Genomic DNA, 18,618 nt, shown 5'->3' with positions numbered 1-18,618 from the left:
CCACAATTGCTTTTGCACCACCCTAATACCATCTTTCCCCGAAAATAAGACCTAGCCAGACCATCAGCTCTAACGCATCTTTTGGAGCAAAAATTAATATAAGACCCGGTTACTTTTTTTTAATAAGACCGGGTCTTATATTAATTTTTGCTCCAAAAGATGCGTTAGAGCTGATTGTTCGTTTAGGTCTTATTTTTGGGGAAACAGTATAATGGCAAAATAAGTAAGTAATATTTATTTAAATTTTTTATATTATTGTAGTCGTTTATCATATATTATGCTTGTTAAAACAATTCTTTTGACTTTTTCCATCCCTCTTATCCCCAGTACTTTGATTGTATAGCACAAGGTTGAGATTTGGTGAGAAATTTGAACATTTGGGTTTTGGTCTGTTACAGATCTCAATAGTCTTAAATGACCTTTGAGATTCTCTTTCTTATTTATTGGAGAAGAGCAATTCACCCAAAACAGATAGTGGCACACTTCATTAGAATATAGGTTTCCTGATACTTTCTCTCTTTTTCCTAGTCTACTTCTTGAAAAGTATAACTTAAGATGAAAAACAAACAAAAAACCAACACCTATCCTGGAGAATTGATGCTAGTTCTGCAGCAGCTGCTCTATCTATTTTCCCTGGTCTAAAGAAATTTGCCCTAAACTTACAGTTCAAAGTCAAATCTTCTTTGAACACCTTACACTCACTGTCCCCTAAAGTACTTTGTTTCCTTTTCTTTTTTTAAATGCATAGACTGAGATGTTTACCCCTTTTTATTTATTTAATGTGAACACCCTTAGACTAGTTGTCACTTCTTGGCTCTAATCACCTCCATTTACTTCCTGGCTGAGCAGTGCCTGGATCACTGACAGCTCAGAGGATGTGGAGAAGAGGCAGAAGGAAATGGGGAGGGGGCAGCTAGCTGGTTGCAGTTAAGTGAGAGTGCTTAAACACATTTATAGTTTCTCTGATTTAACCATTAATCGGTCCTGTGGAAGACTAAAAAGTGTATTCTCTTTCATGTAAATATTTTCTAATTCAAGATCAGTTATGAACTAAAGAAAATATTAAGCTTCATTACAATAGTCATTTTGTTTCTAACTATGAACCTGATACCTTAAGCCTTCTGAGATCTCTGGTGGTTTTATGAAATGGGGGATGGGGGTGAGGTAGAGGGAGGGTGTCTGAAGTAGGAAAATATATTTTACTTTCTATTTCCTCAAAATGAGATAAAGAGAAAAGTATGCAACAAGACCTTGCCTTCAAGGCTGGAGCACAGAACAATCCACAGAGGTCTTCTTGTTGCACTGGGCTCTGAAGAAATGTTGTAGTAATTGTGGTTTTATCAACAAGTAGAGGTTTAGTAGTTAGATTTTAGGTAATTACAGTGCAGCGTACATATAGCAACTTTACCAGTTTTCCTTTTAATAGTGGAGTTCTTTTGGGTTTTCGACATTTAAGAATTTTTGTGTTGCTTGCTTTACAGTGTGCTTTCAGTTTTTTAGTTTAATGTTGAAAAACATTGTACCTTTCATATTTCATCATTAGAACTGTGTGTCTTTTCTACTGACTTTTTGCTGCTTTGTTAATGTAAGATTAAGGCTATTTGAGTTAGTCTTACTAAAAAGTTATACTGAATTAACCTAAAGATGCTGATTATATTTGCTGAAATTGAAAGTATCTAAGTTTAATTCATAGCCATTTAATGTTGCCATATTTTAAAAATCTGACAGCATAAAAAAGCAAGCTGTCAAGTGGAGCACAGACCAACTTGCAGTCAAAATTAAGCACTTAAAAGCTAAATGCCAGTGATTGGCAGTGATCAGCCTACATTTATACACAGAATCTCAGCAACATTGATTTTATTTCTCAGTAGCAATGGCTCAACATTGAAGCAAGCTATGGCTTGATTTCGAGGTTGCAGTTTAGTTTGTGGTTAAAACCGCTCATTGAAAGAGGTTAGAGGTTGAAACCACTGCAGGGGTGAATCACAGTAAATGCCAGACTTCTGATGTCAAGTTTTTTTTTCTGACATAAGAGAGTTTTGATATTTCATCCTTAATTTTTTTTTTTTTACCTCTTTTATTTTGTCTTAGAGTAATAGATTTTGTCAAAGTGTGGATGACTCTTTGAACATGCCATACTCTCAAGAAAGTGATAAAGGCTTTGCAAATGTGAGGTCTTCATCAGAATAACATATTCATACATTACAGTTTTTGAAGTTCAGCCTCTTCTAACACACACACAGTCTTACACACAGAAAAAAGAAAAAGTTTAAGAAAGTTAAAAGTATCCTTTGTATTTAAATCATTGATTCTGTACTACTTAATGTTACGTGGCAATTTCACCATCCTTTTCATTTTGTAATTTTTAAATTCTAGAAACCTGATTTTAAAAGTGAGAAATTAAAAGTTATTTTGTCTTTGGGAGAGAAGTTTCAGGAATCTGGTTCTATTTACTGTGCTTTTGAGTCAACAAGCATTTAGAATTTGATTACCATACTAATCTTTGTTACCAGAGAAAGCTTTTAGGTTTCAGTGAGAATAAAAAATGGTTAAAGTATTATATTTGTCTACTGTTCTACTGTAAACAGTGACTGAAAGAGGCATGTCCATTAATGCAGCAAAATTATGGGGACTTTCCACTATTAACAAGCCCTTTCTTCCTCTGGCAGATTTTAAAGACCCCTCGGTGAATGCTTCAGCCATTTTGTTACAGTGTAACAGCTTTCTTCCATAGGAAAAGCAGTGGTATGAAGGAGAGAAAGGGTTGGTCTAATTTACTTCCAGTTTTTTTTTAAGGTTGACTGCCTCTTTTATCTTCAGCTTCATGCACAGCAAATTAAAATTTGTTCAAAACATTTTAAAGTTCTTTATAGTCAGACGTTATCACTGCTTGTAGGAAAAGTTCCACTTTTACCAGCCTTGGTATAGCTGTAGTGGCCATGGGCATGGGATAGGCAAGAAATAAAATACTGATATCTTTCCTCCATCCCCATTTTGAAAGGATGTGAGAAAATGGGCACTGTCCTTTGCTTTCGATGGGGATGAAATTGATATAATCTTGTACTAGCTATCAAGATTTAAAGTATCTATCTTCTGATACATCAGAAATACTTTCACATGTGTACAAAGATATATGTATAAGGTTGTTCATTACAGAATCCCTTTTTAAAAATTAGAAATGCCATCAAATTAGGAAATGATTGAAGAGATAATGGTTCAAACACATCACAGAATACTTTACAAAGGTTAAATAAATTGAAGTTTATCATTCATCAGTCTTTACTACGACCTGTTATATGGGAGGGGGGAGCATATAGAATGATCCCATTTATATAAAAACACACACAAACATGAAAAAAAAATCCCTGTATTTGTATGTGTAAGTAAATGCTTAGGAAAAGGTCTCTATGTATATATTAGACTACAAACCATGGTTATCTGGGAAGAGAGTAAGATGCATTCATATATTTTGTAATTTAAAAATTATTTGGTGGGGTGGATGAATGCAGAGAGTTGGAATTGTTAGTTCTTTGTTTACAGCTAATACCTAAAAATGGGTTCCTTAGGAATGGGTATCTTAGAATAAAATTATTGCAAATATTTGTAGAAGAATTAATTTGTATTCACATAGACCTGGCAAATCTGATGTATATTTTTAAATCATATTTAGTAAAGTCTGTGTTTCATAGACATGCCATTTTAGAAAGGAGGACAAATACTGAAATGTTTTAGCTTCTATAATTATTAAGAAAGTATGAATGGATGTCTGCTGTGTGCTTAGCACTAAAGCAGATTCTATGAGGAGATAGAAATACATAGCAAAAGAGTTTTCAGTGTGTTGGGGGAGCTAACTAATCCATGCAATGACTAATAACATAAGAGCAAATACAGTTAAATGCCAATTTATGGTGAAGACAGTATGCTGCCATGAGTCCAGTTTACAGGGAGACCAATAAGACCTTGATAGAATGGCCAGGGAGAGCTTCACGAACAAATGTGTTGGACTTAGTATGGAATAAAAATGTATTCCATGAGCACAGCAGCATGGACAAACAGAATGGAAGTAAGAATAAACATATTTTTCTTCCGTGTCAGAATAAAATAAGCTAATTGGGGCAAAGTCAATGAAGATCTTGAAAAACAATTACTTGATAAGGAGCCAACTGAGCTTGATTGTAGCTCTACCACTAACTAGCGGGTGACTTCGACAAGTCATTTCACATATTTTATTCCAAAGTTCATGGGGATTACTCTCCAATGGCTCTTATTGCTGCTTCTTGAGTATCTTTGTAATCTCTTATCTTTTTTTCTCAGGATGGCTATCTAAAACTTCAAACCAGTATGCTCTGTTTTTTCCCACAATTTAGCTGATATTCTCACTGTATGGAAAAGATGAGCCTCACCATGTAGAGTGTCCAAACATGTTACCTCTACATTAGTAAAAACACATCTCCAATGTAAAACATTCATTCGAAAGAAGGGATGGTAGAAAGATACCACAATTTCTAAAATTAAAATAACTTTAGAATTAGATTTTTCTTTATCAAAAGGGAGTTTTAAAATTATAAAACTATAGAAAATTAGGAAAAATATAGACAAGTTCAAAGAAAAATATTTTAATCCTCCATAATTCTACCATGCATCGATAACTGTTAGTTTTGATGTGTTTTCTTTCCAGTCTTTTTGCATGCATGTATTTTTTACACTGTGGAGATAATACAAAATGTACAATTTTATCTTGCTGTTTTCACTTAGCATTATAACTTAGTCTTTCTCCTCTTAAAAATTTTTGTAACATAATCTTAGTAGGTACAGAATATAGCAGAATATAGACATACCATAGAATAAAATCATGTTTTATGTATCTGTTCCGTATAAGCCAATGTGCTAATTATCTTCCACACGTATTTAACCCTTAGAGCAACCTTGTCAGGTATTTGGTATTATCCCCACTTGATGGATGAGTAATTTGTCCAGGGCCACATAGATAATATAAAATCCTTTGTTTTTTCTATTACACCTGTGATGTCTCCAATTTAAATAATTATTAATCTATTCTTGAACATACAGGTTGTCCCTATTTATGGCCATTAGAAATAGGACTATAATTAATATAGTTAGCACATTATTTTCTGCCAACCCAACTTTTAAGTAACATGTCTATCATATTCAATGTCATAGTGCAGTGATAGCATGATAGCAATAGTAAATTTTTTTCTTGCCCTTATTTCTAATCTCTAAATTCTCTGGAGCTTTGAAAAGTTACCCAATCCTCTGCTTGTTTTCATTTTTCCCTCCAAAATTGACACATCCCATTAGAATGTCATAAGGAAGGCACTAGTGAAGCATCCTTGGTTAACTTAGAAAGCACTTTAAAGACAAAATTGTCTTTGCTAAGTGGTAGTTTTTATTGCTTTTGTATTCCGTTTTCTGCTAATTGGACTCTTACTTAATCAGAACCATCAAACTCTTGGCCCAGTTTCCAAACACTATTATGAGAAAGTAATGTAAATGAGCATAGCATACCTTTGGAATAGTTCTAATTACAGGAATTAAAATGGTTGCTAAGTTTTTATTTTTCTTTCTTTTTTAACATTATAGTTGGCTAGACTTATGGTATAGAATTATCAGAGCATATTCATTGTAAATGACTAAGTCTTACCTTGAAAATGTAAAGGGTAAAAATTAACTCCATTTGGTCATTTCCTATAACTCCAATCACGGATTTCTTTAGCAACAGAGGAATATGCAGACGAGTGATAACTAGACGGGGGTTATGAGGCATAGTGACAGCTTCCTAGGGTTTCAAATCCCCTCCTAGGGTTTAACTTATGCTACAGGCTAATGAATGTTTTCGGTAAGTTCTGTAGTAACATTGCATCTAAGAAAGAAAGTTACACATGCAACAACTTTTTGAAAAAGAGATAAAGCAAAAAGAAAGAAATAGATAAACATCAGAAGGTTGCTGAAAGTTGAAAGGCATCAAAATATTGTCTCCAAAAAGTTATGTGTGACACAGGCATCCACTTCCATAGTTTCTAACACTGGTAATACTGTTTAATTTTCAACCAGAGGCTACTTTGACATTCAAACCTGGGCCATCTAAAAATGTTATAGCTCAGTTATGGTTTGAAGTCAGAAAAGAAATTAATCAGTCATGACACAGGAATACTATATTCTCATTACTGTTCATTTATTTGTTTATTTTGGAGGGCTGTCAAAGTGTACTTATTTTCTAGTGTATTTTGTTTGGGAAATTAAATTTGATTTAAACCTTTTATGACAGCAGATATCATATTCATCCATGTAACTTACCTGTAGCTTGCCATATATGTAGTCTTGGCAATAAAACTAGAAAATGCCTGTTTTTCTGCTCTCCTTTTTTACGTATTTAATAGTGGCTAATTTGTGCTCAAGCTTGTATATGCTTAGATAATAAGAGAGAATATAATTTCCACTTTTCCTTGTAAATTTTTAAAATAATTTTGAGAAATTTTTTTACTATCAGGTCAACTTTTAAGAAAATTTTGGAATGTTTATATTTAAACTCATGGAAAACATTGGACCTTTATCATCTCATAAAATGTGCATCATGTATTTTAAAGAAAACTATTTTAGAATTTTGGAAATTTCTTCTTCAAAATTACATGTACACTTTTTATATATAGCCACTTGTTCCATGTTGGATCATCATCACATAGATACAAATGGGATAACTATTTAAATTTAATATATACACTACTTGAAGTTATTTAATTAGGCCTTATCTAAAGGTTAATTTGTTATTAAAGTATGCCAGTACTTTCTAATAATTCATTTTTAAAATCGACTTATAGCTGTGTATTTCATTATTCCTCTAACACAGGTGGACACAAAAATGGTTTCCATTTCATCCTAATGGATAGTATGTAGTGTGCTGTTCCTTGGTACTGGAAGTTAAGGATCGTGCTGAAATAGTGTTTCACAGTAATTCATAAATATTTGGTTGATAGTCTAGGACAGCAAGAGGCTCATCATATTTTTAAAAAGTAAATTCTTTTGTTTTGTGTTCACAGGAAATCTGTCCAGTTTAAATCGTCTTGGTCTGAGATATAACAGACTGTCAGCAATACCCAGATCACTGGCAAAATGCAGTGCACTTGAAGAATTAAATTTAGAGAACAATAACATTTCTACTTTACCAGAGGTAAGAAGTGGATTAGGGTAAATGCTTGAAACAACCCTGCAAGATAATGAATGGAAAACTAGGAAATCTTTACACCTGGGTAAATCATTTGATGATTGAGATTGCCTAAAAATGAGTATGCTGTAGATGTATAGCCACCACTAAGATAAAAAATCCAAAGAAAAAAGAATAGGTATGATTATAGAAATTAAAATTAATAATTAGTATTAATTTTTTTTTGAGGTGCAGAAGGAAGAAACCAGGGTTGAATATTGGTGTGCTACATTCCCTTCTAGCTCCACATAAATCTTTCTCATGTTATTTTGGGAACTGGCAATAAAAGCTATTAAGGAAAAGTTGTATGGCTGGTCTTAAAACTCAACTACCCCACCCAGTTCAGTTATTAAACAAAAGGTACTGTAGAAAGATGAACTGCATAGAACATACTGTTTATTATCAAGATTAATACTAGCTGCAACACTCCTGTGGCCCAAGTTATTACCCTTATACAATAATATCAAAGCCCATTTAGCATCTCAGTCACCAAAATCTGTTATTTTTATTTATTTATTTATTTATTTTTTAATTTATTGGGGTGACAATTGTTAGTAAAATTACATAGATTTCAGGGGTACAATTCTGTATTACATCATCTATAAATCCCACTGTGTGTTCACCACCCGGAGTCAGTTCTCCTTCCATCACCATATATTTGATGCCCCTCATCTCCCAGCACCCACCCCCCTTACCCTCAAAATCTGTTATTTTTTAACACATTATTTTTAATTTGGGTTTTGTTGGTTCTATTTGAAAAATATTTTCATTTGTTTTGCTTAGATATTAATTGGGCAAGATACAATACTTTTTTTTAAAAATTCTTTCTCAGATGTTTCATTCTTGCCTTGCCTTCTTTTGCTACCTATTATTTTAGCATACCCAACAATCTGTCTGTTTACTTACGGTTATTCAAGCATAATATCTTATTGTAGTATTCTGACATAAAAGAATGGAATTGTGGACTTAGGGATTGATTGAGCTTTTGCAAAGTCTTTTTTGTTCTAATAATTAAAAATGTCTAGTATAGGTGATCCTGTGTGTTTAGACTATTGCTAGTTTTCCCGTGTGTGTGTGTGTATGTGTGTGTGTGTATGTTTGAATTGAGAATAAAGGTGCTTTGGATGAATGTTTTTCAGATTTATGCTTTTGATTTATAAAGAACAATTTGAGTAGATGAAACTATTGGTTTGTAGCAATTACTTCATAAAATAAATTTATTCAATTGATTTGGCTCTTTATTTCTTATACAGAAATAAAATAGCACCTATTAATTTGGCTCCTATCAATCTGGGTGTTTGGGGTTTCAGAAAATAGCTCGGTCAGAATACAAAAATGAGTTTCCCAGGATTGTAGTTTCTAGGTTGAACCAGTTCACTAAAACTATATGACAGTATCTCACTTGTGGCAGAGAGTACTGTTGTTAGTAGCAAGCAGTTTAAATGGGATGAGGAATAGAATCCATAGATTGTAGATAGAGCCCTGACAACTAGACTGTGTGGATTTTTGCCTTTCTGTGACAGTAGTAATTTAGAATGATCAAAATGGGTGGGGTTCTACTGTTTAATGTCATCATCCCCTTTTCTAAAAGTGATTCATACCCAGAATAAGGCAAACAATTAGCACATTGATTAGACCTTGTTGGGATGCTTTTAGGGTGTGATTTGTGAGCTTAAGTAAGATTGACCGATTTTACAATGTCACTATGCCTAAATATAAGGACTGGGTGTATATAAAACTTCACAAAGTTAGAAATTTTAAAATTTATTTATATATCCAGTCTTACTGTCAGTGAAAGGAAACTAATTATTATTGGGTACCTCTTAGGATACAGACATTGTGATAAGTACATTTATATATAATATTTTGTGAGTGAAATAAGTCAGGATTTATTTTTCATAAGAGAAATAATAAAGAAGACAGTTCTCTCTGGCTGTGGAAAAAGGGCTTTGTGTGCATGTCAGTGTGTGTGAGTGTGTGTGTGTTTAAACTGACCTGTTTTCAGATAGAGAAGCTATCTCATATTTGGTCTTGTCCAAATATGAGAAAGCATTAAGTCTTATTTAAAGGTGGTGCATGTGCTTTGGAAGAGCATTTTCTTAATGCAGATGTCTAATTATCTGCATTTATAACAAGCACAATAAGGAAAACAATAAAATCCATTAGACAGCACTTACTTTAGACATTCAAGCTGCGTGAAGCGAAAAAAATCAGTAAAGTGATTTTCAGTTGGGGCTCACTATATTGCTGAAATGAGAGCTGACAGAATGACTATATATTTTTTCATTTGAAGACTTTGAAAATGGACTAGTTTTAACGCAGACATATACACATAAGGAAAAGGAATTTAATAAATTTAAGCACATGTGCTCAAGGCATAAGGTTGGGAGCTCTATACATATTACCTCATTTAAATCTTCACTATAATCCTACTAATTATTGGAGTATTCTTATCAAATAGGTAGGGAAATAAGACTTAAGAGAAGTTATGTTTTTGGCCAAAATTTATTGCCTTAAATATTTTGGGGGGAATATGATGAGAGATACATTGATTATCTAATTAATTCACCAAAGGTCATAAAAACTGATAAAGTAGAAGATCTAGTAAGATGGGAACCCAGATGTGTCTGACTGTAAAACACTAATAAACAGCCCCAAAGATTCACAATATGACCTAAGAATGAAAGGTTGGGGAGTTGCCTTCTTGTTGCCCTTTTTAAAAATATCCTCAGGTATTAACATTTTTTAATAGAAGAATGTCAAGTCAGTAAAGTAAGGCAGCTATAATAATAACATCTTTGCCATGAGACTCAATAAAATGTCCTTTTTTTTTTCAGTAAAGTAGGAAACAGACATTTTTTCTGAATGATTGCCATGCCAAGTTTTTTCATCACCCTTTTCCGTGCTCTTCCTTTTGTCTGTATACCAGTAGACAAATGTTAAGTAGCTTCTTAACATTCAGTATAAAGAACAAGTTTCAATTTGCCGTATAATTGCACCTTTAATTATATAGTTACTTCATTCCTTCAGCTGGCCTTGCAAATCAACTGACACCTCTGGTACTGAGTCTTCAGTTTCCTCATGGTGGACAATTGGAATTTGAACATTGTTTAAAACACACAGACACACATAGACACACACTTCACACTTCTTGTTTTCTCCCTATTTGAGCTTTTATTTGAATCTAGAGTGTTTTCTTCTACTTCTGAATATTTAATTTTTTTTTCATCCTTCAGCATCTAGCTCACTCGTAACCTCCTTCCTGTTTTTCCAGTTATTCCAGTATTTCTGGTTTTCTTTTAATTTAAATAGAGAAAGGTCTTAAATTCAAGTACTTATTATATTCTAGGTACTGTAAAACAATATATGTATTTTGTTTTGTTGAAAAGTCTTCACTGCAACCTAAAAATTCAGGCATCATCGTTTACAAATGAATAAACTAAGGTACAGCAAAATAACTTGCCCAAGTCACAAGCTTCTAAATGAGCCAGGATTCAAAACTATTTTATAGCCTATACCAGTGTTTCTCAAACATTAATGAGCACACAGATCACCTGGGAATCTTAAGATTCACATTTTGCTTCTGTAGGAGTGGGGCCTAAGACTCTGCATTTCTTACGAGCTCCCAGGGGATACTCATTTGCTCTTGCTTGAACCAGACTTTGAATAACAAGAGTCTATTCTATATAATTTACTATTGAATATATACAGTTATATATTGTTTTCTTTTTCCTATCTTTGTGCTTTATTTCTCTAAATAGGGTTTAGTCTTCTTAATGGCCGAGATTCTTTTATAATACCTGAACACCTAGTGCCGTGGTTGCATGGTGGGAGGCGGAATTAAGGGGTTAATGGGGTTATGTGCTAAATAAATACTTACTTGACAGATGCATATTTCCTCAGAAATTTTACCATATGGAAAAGCAATGAAATTTTTACCATATGAAAAATACAATATCAGGAAGTATTATCATCTTCTGAACTTATTATTCCTAAAAGGAACCATTACATTACTGATTAACAGCTTACTCTGTGCCAGGCATTATGTTAATAATAATTTAGAGATAGGAACTTAGCTAGGACTTGGAAAGGGTTGGTTACACAGAAAGTGGCAGAGCAAGGACTCAGCCCCAGGACTGTCCGGTACCGAAATTTCTGCTCTATTGAGGTCTCACATTGGCCACTTATGAGGCACCTTTACCCACAGACATATTTTCTTTATAGAGTGTTTTAAATAAATTGAGCCAAAGAATAAAAATCAGGAGATTTTATATAAGTAAATGAATTTCCTGTTTCGTGTAAAATCTGAAAATCTGACCACATTGGCTCCACATTCCTGCAAGGCAGCAATTAGGTGGGACTGCTGTTTTATACGCGACAGAGTAAGTCTTATTACAGTTCTAATTCTTCTATGCTTATTTCATTTTTTACAGAGTCTTTTATCAAGTCTTGTGAAATTGAATAGTTTGACTTTAGCCAGAAATTGCTTCCAGTTATATCCAGTAGGTGGTCCGTCTCAGTTTTCCACCATCTATTCCCTCAACATGGAACACAATCGAATCAATAAAATCCCATTTGGAATTTTCTCCAGAGCAAAAGTATTAAGTAAGCTGAATATGAAGGTAAGCCTCTGTTTATATTAGAGGGAAAAAGCTATTATTATTAACACTTCTAATATGTTTTCTCTATCAAGCGTGGAGAATGGGTGCTTGTTTCTTGCTGATGGGGTCTAAACAGATGACAAGGATATGTCAGGGCAGTGTGTATTAGATAACAGGTATCTTGAAAACATGCGTACCTTTAGCAATGTGTCCTAAAGAAATAACCATGAATGTGCATAAAAGCATAGTTGTAGGGATACTTATTGCAGAGCTTTCTATTCAATTGGTACCAACTTATTAATGTTAAGAGAGATTTCATTTTTTAACAGTACTGCAGGCAGACCTCATTTTATTGTGCTTTGCTTCATTGCACTTTGTAGATTCTGGGTTTTTTACAAATTGAAGGTTTGTGGCAACCCTGCATTGAGCAAGTCTATTGACGCCATTTTCCCAGCAGCATTTGCTCACTTGTGTCTCTGTGTCACATTTTGGTAATTCTCGCAATATTTCAAACTTTTATATTATTACTATATTTATTATGGTGATCTGTAATCAGTGATCTTTGATGTTACTATTGTAATTGTTTTGGGATGCCACAAATCATACCCGTGTAAGACGGTGAACTCAATTGACAAATTGAATGTTCTGTCTGCTATGTGTGTTCTGACTGCTGTGTGTGTTGTGACTGCTCCACTGACCTGCTGTTCCCCCATCTCTTTCCCTCTCCCCGGGCCTCCCTATTCCCTGAGACACAACAATATTGAGATTCAGCCATACATCTCTCACTTTAAATGAAAAGCTAGAAATGATTAAGCTTAGTGAGGAAGGCACGTCAAAAGCCAAGACAGGCCGAGAGCTAGGCCATTTGCACCAGTTAGCTGAGTTGTGAATGCAAAGGAAAAGTTCTTGAAATTAAAAGTGCTCTTCCAGTGAACATACGAATGATAAGAAAAGAAACAGCCTTATTGTTGATATGGAGAAAGTTTTAGTGGTCTGGAGAGAAGATCAGACTGGCCACAACATTCCTTGAAGCCAAAGCCTAATCCAGAGCAAGGCCCTAACTCTCTTCAATTCTGTAAAGGCTGACAGAGGTGAGGAAGCTACAGAAGAAAAGTCTGAAGCTAGCAGAGGTTGGTTCATGAGGTTTAAGGAATGACGCCATCTCCATAACCTAAAAGTGCAAGGGAAAATAACAAATGTCCACGTAGAAGCTGCAGCAAGTTATCCAGAAGATCTGTCTACCATGTTTCTCCGAAAATAAGACCTATCCGGACCATCAGCCCTAAGGCATCTTTTGGAGCAAAAATGAATGTAAGACCCGGTCTTATACTATATTATATAAGACCGGATCTTATAGTAAAATAAGACCGGGTCTTATATTTATTTTTGCTCCAAAAGATGCCTTAGAGCTGATGGGCCGACTAGGTCTTATTTTTGGGGAAACACAGGAAGATAATTCATGAAGGTAGCTACACTAAATAACAAATTTTCAATGTAGATGAAACAGCTTATATTAGAAGAAGATGCCGTCTAGGATTTACATAGGTAGAGAGGAAAAGTCAATTCCTGGCTTTAAAGCTTCAAAGAACAGGCTGACTTTCTTACTAGGGACTAATGCAGCTGGTGACTTTAAGTTGAAGCCAGTGCTCATTTACCATTCCAAAAATCCTACGGTCCTTAAGAATTATACTAAATCTACTCTACCTGTGCTCTATAAGTGGAATAACACAGTGTGGATGATAGCACATCTGTTTACAACATAACCGTGTACTGAATATTTTAAGCCCACTGTTACGTACTACTCAGAAAAAAAGATAACCTTTTAAAATATTACTGCTCATTGACTGCATCTGTTCACTCAAGAGCTCTGATGGAGATGTGCAGTGAGATTAATGTTTCCGTGCCTGCTAACACAACATCCATTATGCAGCCCATAGAACAGCCCTGCAGCATGATTCCTCTGATGGATCTGGGCAAAATAAATTGAAACCTTCTGGAAAGGATTCACCATTCTAGATACCATTAAGACCATTTGTGATTGATTCATGGGAAGAGGTAAAAAACATATCAACATTAACAAGAGTTTGGAAGAAGTTGATTCTCTCGTGGACTCAGCCCTCATGGATGACTTCGGGGTTCAAGACTTCAGTGGAGGAAGTAACTGCAGATGTGGTGGAAATAGCAAGGGAGCTAGAATTAGAAGTGGAGCCTGAAGATGTGACTGAGCTTCTGTGATCTCATGATAAAACTTTAACGGATGAGGCGTTTATTGAGATTTATTGAGATACAGTCAGCAGCCTCTTATGGATGAGCAAAGAAAGTGGTTTTTTGAGATGGAATCTCTTCCTGGTGAAGATGCTGTGAAAGTTGTTGAAATGACAACAAAGAATTTAAGATATTATGTACACTTAGTTGATAAAGCAGTACCAGGAGTTGAGAAGATTGACTCCAGTTTTGAAAGAAGTTCGGTTGGTAAAATGCTATCTATCAAACAGCATCGCATGCGACAGAGAAATTGTTTGTGAAAGGAAGAGTCAATTGATGTGGCAAACTTCATTGTTGTCTTATGTTAAGAAATTGCCACAACCACCCCAACCTTCAGCAACCAACACCTTGATCAGTCAGCAGCCATCAACATCCAGGCAAGACCCTCTACCAGCAAAAAGGTTACAACTCTCTACAGGCTCAGATGATGGTTAGCACTTTTTTAGCATTAAAGTATTTTTAAAGTATGTACATCTTTTTTTAGACATAATGCTATTAATACGCTTAATAGACTACAGTATGGTGTGAACATAACTTTTATATGCACCGGGAAACCAAAAAATTCGAGTGACTCGATTTATTGAGATACTTGGCTTTATTGTGGTCTGGAATCAAACCCACAATATCTCAGAGGTATGCCTGTATATCTTCAATGAAGCCATTAAAATTAATACTCTAGTTTAGAATCATGTTAAATACCAGTTGAAATATTCTCAATTTAAGTTGGAACAAGATAAAGCATGTGAGATTTTGTTTTCCACATGTAGTTTTAAAAAAGCTGTTTTGAATGTGCTTAATTACTTGTATATATTAAATATCTATAGATTTATATGCATATATATATAGCCAGTACGTATCAACAGTGGGCTTAAAATATTCAATACATGGTTATGTTGTAAACAGATGTGCTATCATCCACACTGTGTTATTCCATTTATAGAGGACAGGTAGAGTACATTTAGTATAATTCTTAAGGACCAAAATATACTGTCTCTCTTTGAATATCAGAATTATTTATGGGTATCTTTAGTTTCTTTTTGCTTATCTATATTCTCTACGGTGAATAAGTTTACATTTGTAATAAGGAAAAATAAGTTTATTGCAAAAGGAGGAAAGAAATGAAAAATGATTTGTTCAGTGATTTAATTTTTAGTGAGGTGGTGAGTAAATTGGCCACATAGCTACTAATTCATGGCTAAGATAGGAATACAGGAAACCTGTATTTCCTGCTTCCAAGGATAGTGTTATTTCTATTTTATTGTAATACATCCTTTTCTCTTTGATGAACCATTTCAACATAATTGTAGTTCTTTAAACTACAATCTAAATGTGTAATTTCTTGATTTCATCTATATTTGTTCATAAATATATGTATCTTTTATGGTAATTCTTTGGAAGTATATAATAAGTGAACTAGTGGAAATGCAAAATAATCTTATAATCTGAAACAAGTGTAAAATTCATTATTAATCACTCTGGTTATTTGAGACTTAGCAGTGGTAATATTAATCTGATGTTAAGTTTGTAATAAGAGGCTTTAGAACACAGTTCATTCATTTCTGCATTTGGTTATACATTTTTATGGATGTGATGTTATTGTAATGTTAGCTTGGAAAGGCTTGCTGTTTTCAGTGAAATAATAAAACTTTGTGTAGAACTTTGTCTTAATGTTTCTTCAAAATCATGACAAATGTTTAACAAAACTTTTTCTTGAAGTCAAATGAAGCCTGATATATATTCCTCCTCATATAAGGACCAGTAGTAAATGTTTTTAATGAAAACGTTTTGTCATACTATTAACTGTCAGTTTGGGCATGGGTAGATAATTTAAATGTTCTAATACATAGGTAATAAGTTAAAATATTATAAAAAAGGAAAAACTTGGCAAAAAAATAGATGTTTGCCTCTTGGGATTTCTTGTACGGATGATTTTGTGTAAAATAAGACATTGCAGAAAAATCTAAAAATGCAGATGAACAAGAAAAACAAAGTAATCCCACCAATGAGAGGTAGCAAAGGATCACGTGAACATATTGGCATATATGATTGATGCCCAACTGGGGTACTGATGGTCACCTCACAATACCAGTACCCCCAACACATAATAGCTGTTCAGCTGTTATTGTGTTTTATAATATAAGTGAAAATGTGTTTTATAAACGAATATGAGGAAGCAGGAAAAAGAAATAGTGATTCACTGGCATATATTTCACTTTTTTTTCCTGTGTATAGCTGTGTCTAATTTTTAAACAAAATTAGGATCACAGTATTTTATCATCTGTTTTTTATTATTCAATGATCAAAATGTTTTCACCATTTTTACAATCTTATGGACTTTTAAAGTAAAATTGTGGATACTGTAGTGACTTAGTTTGCTGTCTTAGTAAGGCTTTTTTCCTCTTGTACTTTATTGCTCAGCATCTCTAGAATTGCTAAGCTTGTCTGGTTTCCTTATAGGCTATAATTAGATGTTTATTCTTCCGTTATGCTCATGAGCATCCACTTTTTACTCAGTGATTTCTGTACATTATTGTGAAATGGGGAAAACATCACATTTATCACTGGGACTTTTGAAATCTCAAGTATTGGTCTGTATGGTGTATTTTTCCATATCCAATATCGATAATCACATAAAGATCAAACTTCCAATTGAACCTCAAAATAAAAACTAATTACTGTATGAAAAACTTTGGAGGCTTAGAGTTGTGTTGCCTTTTCTTTCTTTCTGTATTTGATGTCAAAAAGGGAATAAGGTTTCCTGTTTAATTAAGAATTCTCCTTCCATCAGGAGGTATATATGGAGTTTTGATTTTGTGGTTATACTTTAGATACTTCTTTTTGTCTTTGCCAGGACAATCAATTGACATCACTTCCCTTGGATTTTGGAACTTGGACCAGTATGGTAGAATTGAATTTAGCCACTAATCAGCTCACAAAGATCCCTGAGGATGTGTCTGGTCTCGTTTCTCTTGAGGTGAGTATAAAAGAGCAACTAGAACTCCTTCCATCCTTCCACAGTTATCTCACTTACAAAAGTTTCCAGTTAAAACAAGCAGTTTCTATCTGGGTGAAGATTATAATTAGAAATGTCAGAGTTCTCTTAAACATACACTCCTGCTAGGATGATGAGGTGTTGACTTAATCTGGGCTCTGCTTCTGAATGACTCTTGCCCACCGAAAGTTGATAGGTTTGAGTGTTATCAGTATCTTTGAAATAAAAGGTCTCTAAAACTTAGCATCTTTTAGAACATATTTTTTCCCTTAATTGTTTAAGAACTCTGCACTGTTGTCTATCAGAATGATTATGGGTTCCTCAGACTGTCATTCAGAACACCTTACAAACCATTATTTAAAGGACTTCTAAACTGCCCATACATATCAATCCAAAGTTATTTTTTGTGGTATATTTATTATATTGCAAGGTATCCTGCAATATACCAAAGAGGGGGGAAAAAGGTTGAAGATAGTCCTTATTACAATGGGAGGGGTGCGGACAGGGGTATATGATTCAGGCCTACTTTTCCATTCTAATTACCCACTTACTGTTTTATTTACTAGTTAAATAGATTATTTTCTTTGTTGGAAACATGAATATTTCTAACTCCATACATTTAGTCTTACTGTTCTTAATATCTATAATGCCCTCTTCTCCTTCCCTTAATTTTTTCTTATAAATTCTTTTCCATGATTAAAGATCCATTTTATAATCATCCTTAGTCTAGTATGATTTCTCCTGCCTCTGAGTCCCTAGAATTTTCATTCTTTTGATGAAAAAGCTTGCTAATAGTAAATACATATTTTTAAAAATGTCCCCTGTATTCACGTTTTTAAAAAATCGAATTTCTTTTATCCTTTAATAAGTTGAAGTAGTGTGGGGTAATGGTTGAAAGCATGAGCTTTGAAGCAAAACAGATCTGGGTACAATTTCACTTTTGTTTCTCTTTACTTATGGATTTAACCTGCCCAAGCTCCAGTTTCCTCAGTTGTGAAATGGGGATAATACATAGTGTTTTCCTCCTAAGGTTGTAGTTAGGATTAAATTTGATAATGCACATAATGCATTTGTTATAGTGCCCTGCAAATAGTAAACTCAATTAACGGTAACTGCTATTATTATTTTCTTGGTCTTACTGTATGTATTTATTTTATTGTGGGTAGTAGTATTCTGGAGAAAATGAGTTGGCATGAAAAACTAGCCAGAACCTTAGGTAGTTACTTCCGTTTAGTGCTCTTTTCATTATTCCCATTCCCAGTATTGTCACCTTATCCTGTCCCCTCTCCACACCCCTCCCACTGTATCAGGACTATCTTCTTCAACCTGTTTTCCGCCTCTGTAGTATAGTGCAGGATGCCTTGCAATATAATAAACATACCACAAAAAATAACTTTGGATTGATATGTATGGGCAGTTTAGAAGTCAGTTGTTCCTTCCTTTAAAGAATGGTTTGTAAGGTGTTCGAATAAATGACTGGTTGTGGTTTCCTATTAGATGAGCATTTATAATGTCAAAATACCATGAACTATATGAATCTT

General features: G+C 34.0%; 1 protein-coding gene across 3 annotated transcripts in view; it reads left to right on the top strand.

Moving 5' to 3' along the window:
• The window catches only part of SHOC2 (SHOC2 leucine rich repeat scaffold protein), a 69,068-nt gene that overhangs the window by 45,912 nt on the left and 4,538 nt on the right, over window positions 1-18,618 (top strand). For all 3 annotated transcript variants that reach the window (XM_033131211.1, XM_033131209.1, XM_033131210.1), the window contains exons 4-6: window positions 7,056-7,186; window positions 11,653-11,841; window positions 16,937-17,059. In XM_033131211.1, the coding sequence (XP_032987102.1) occupies window positions 7,056-7,186; window positions 11,653-11,841; window positions 16,937-17,059 (443 nt within the window). The remainder of the gene's footprint in view (window positions 1-7,055; window positions 7,187-11,652; window positions 11,842-16,936; window positions 17,060-18,618) is intronic.

Source organism: Rhinolophus ferrumequinum, chromosome 16 (assembly GCF_004115265.2).
Source record: "Rhinolophus ferrumequinum isolate MPI-CBG mRhiFer1 chromosome 16, mRhiFer1_v1.p, whole genome shotgun sequence".
NCBI classification, from domain to species: domain Eukaryota; kingdom Metazoa; phylum Chordata; class Mammalia; order Chiroptera; family Rhinolophidae; genus Rhinolophus; species Rhinolophus ferrumequinum.
This window is presented reverse-complemented; position numbering and strand designations above follow the sequence as displayed.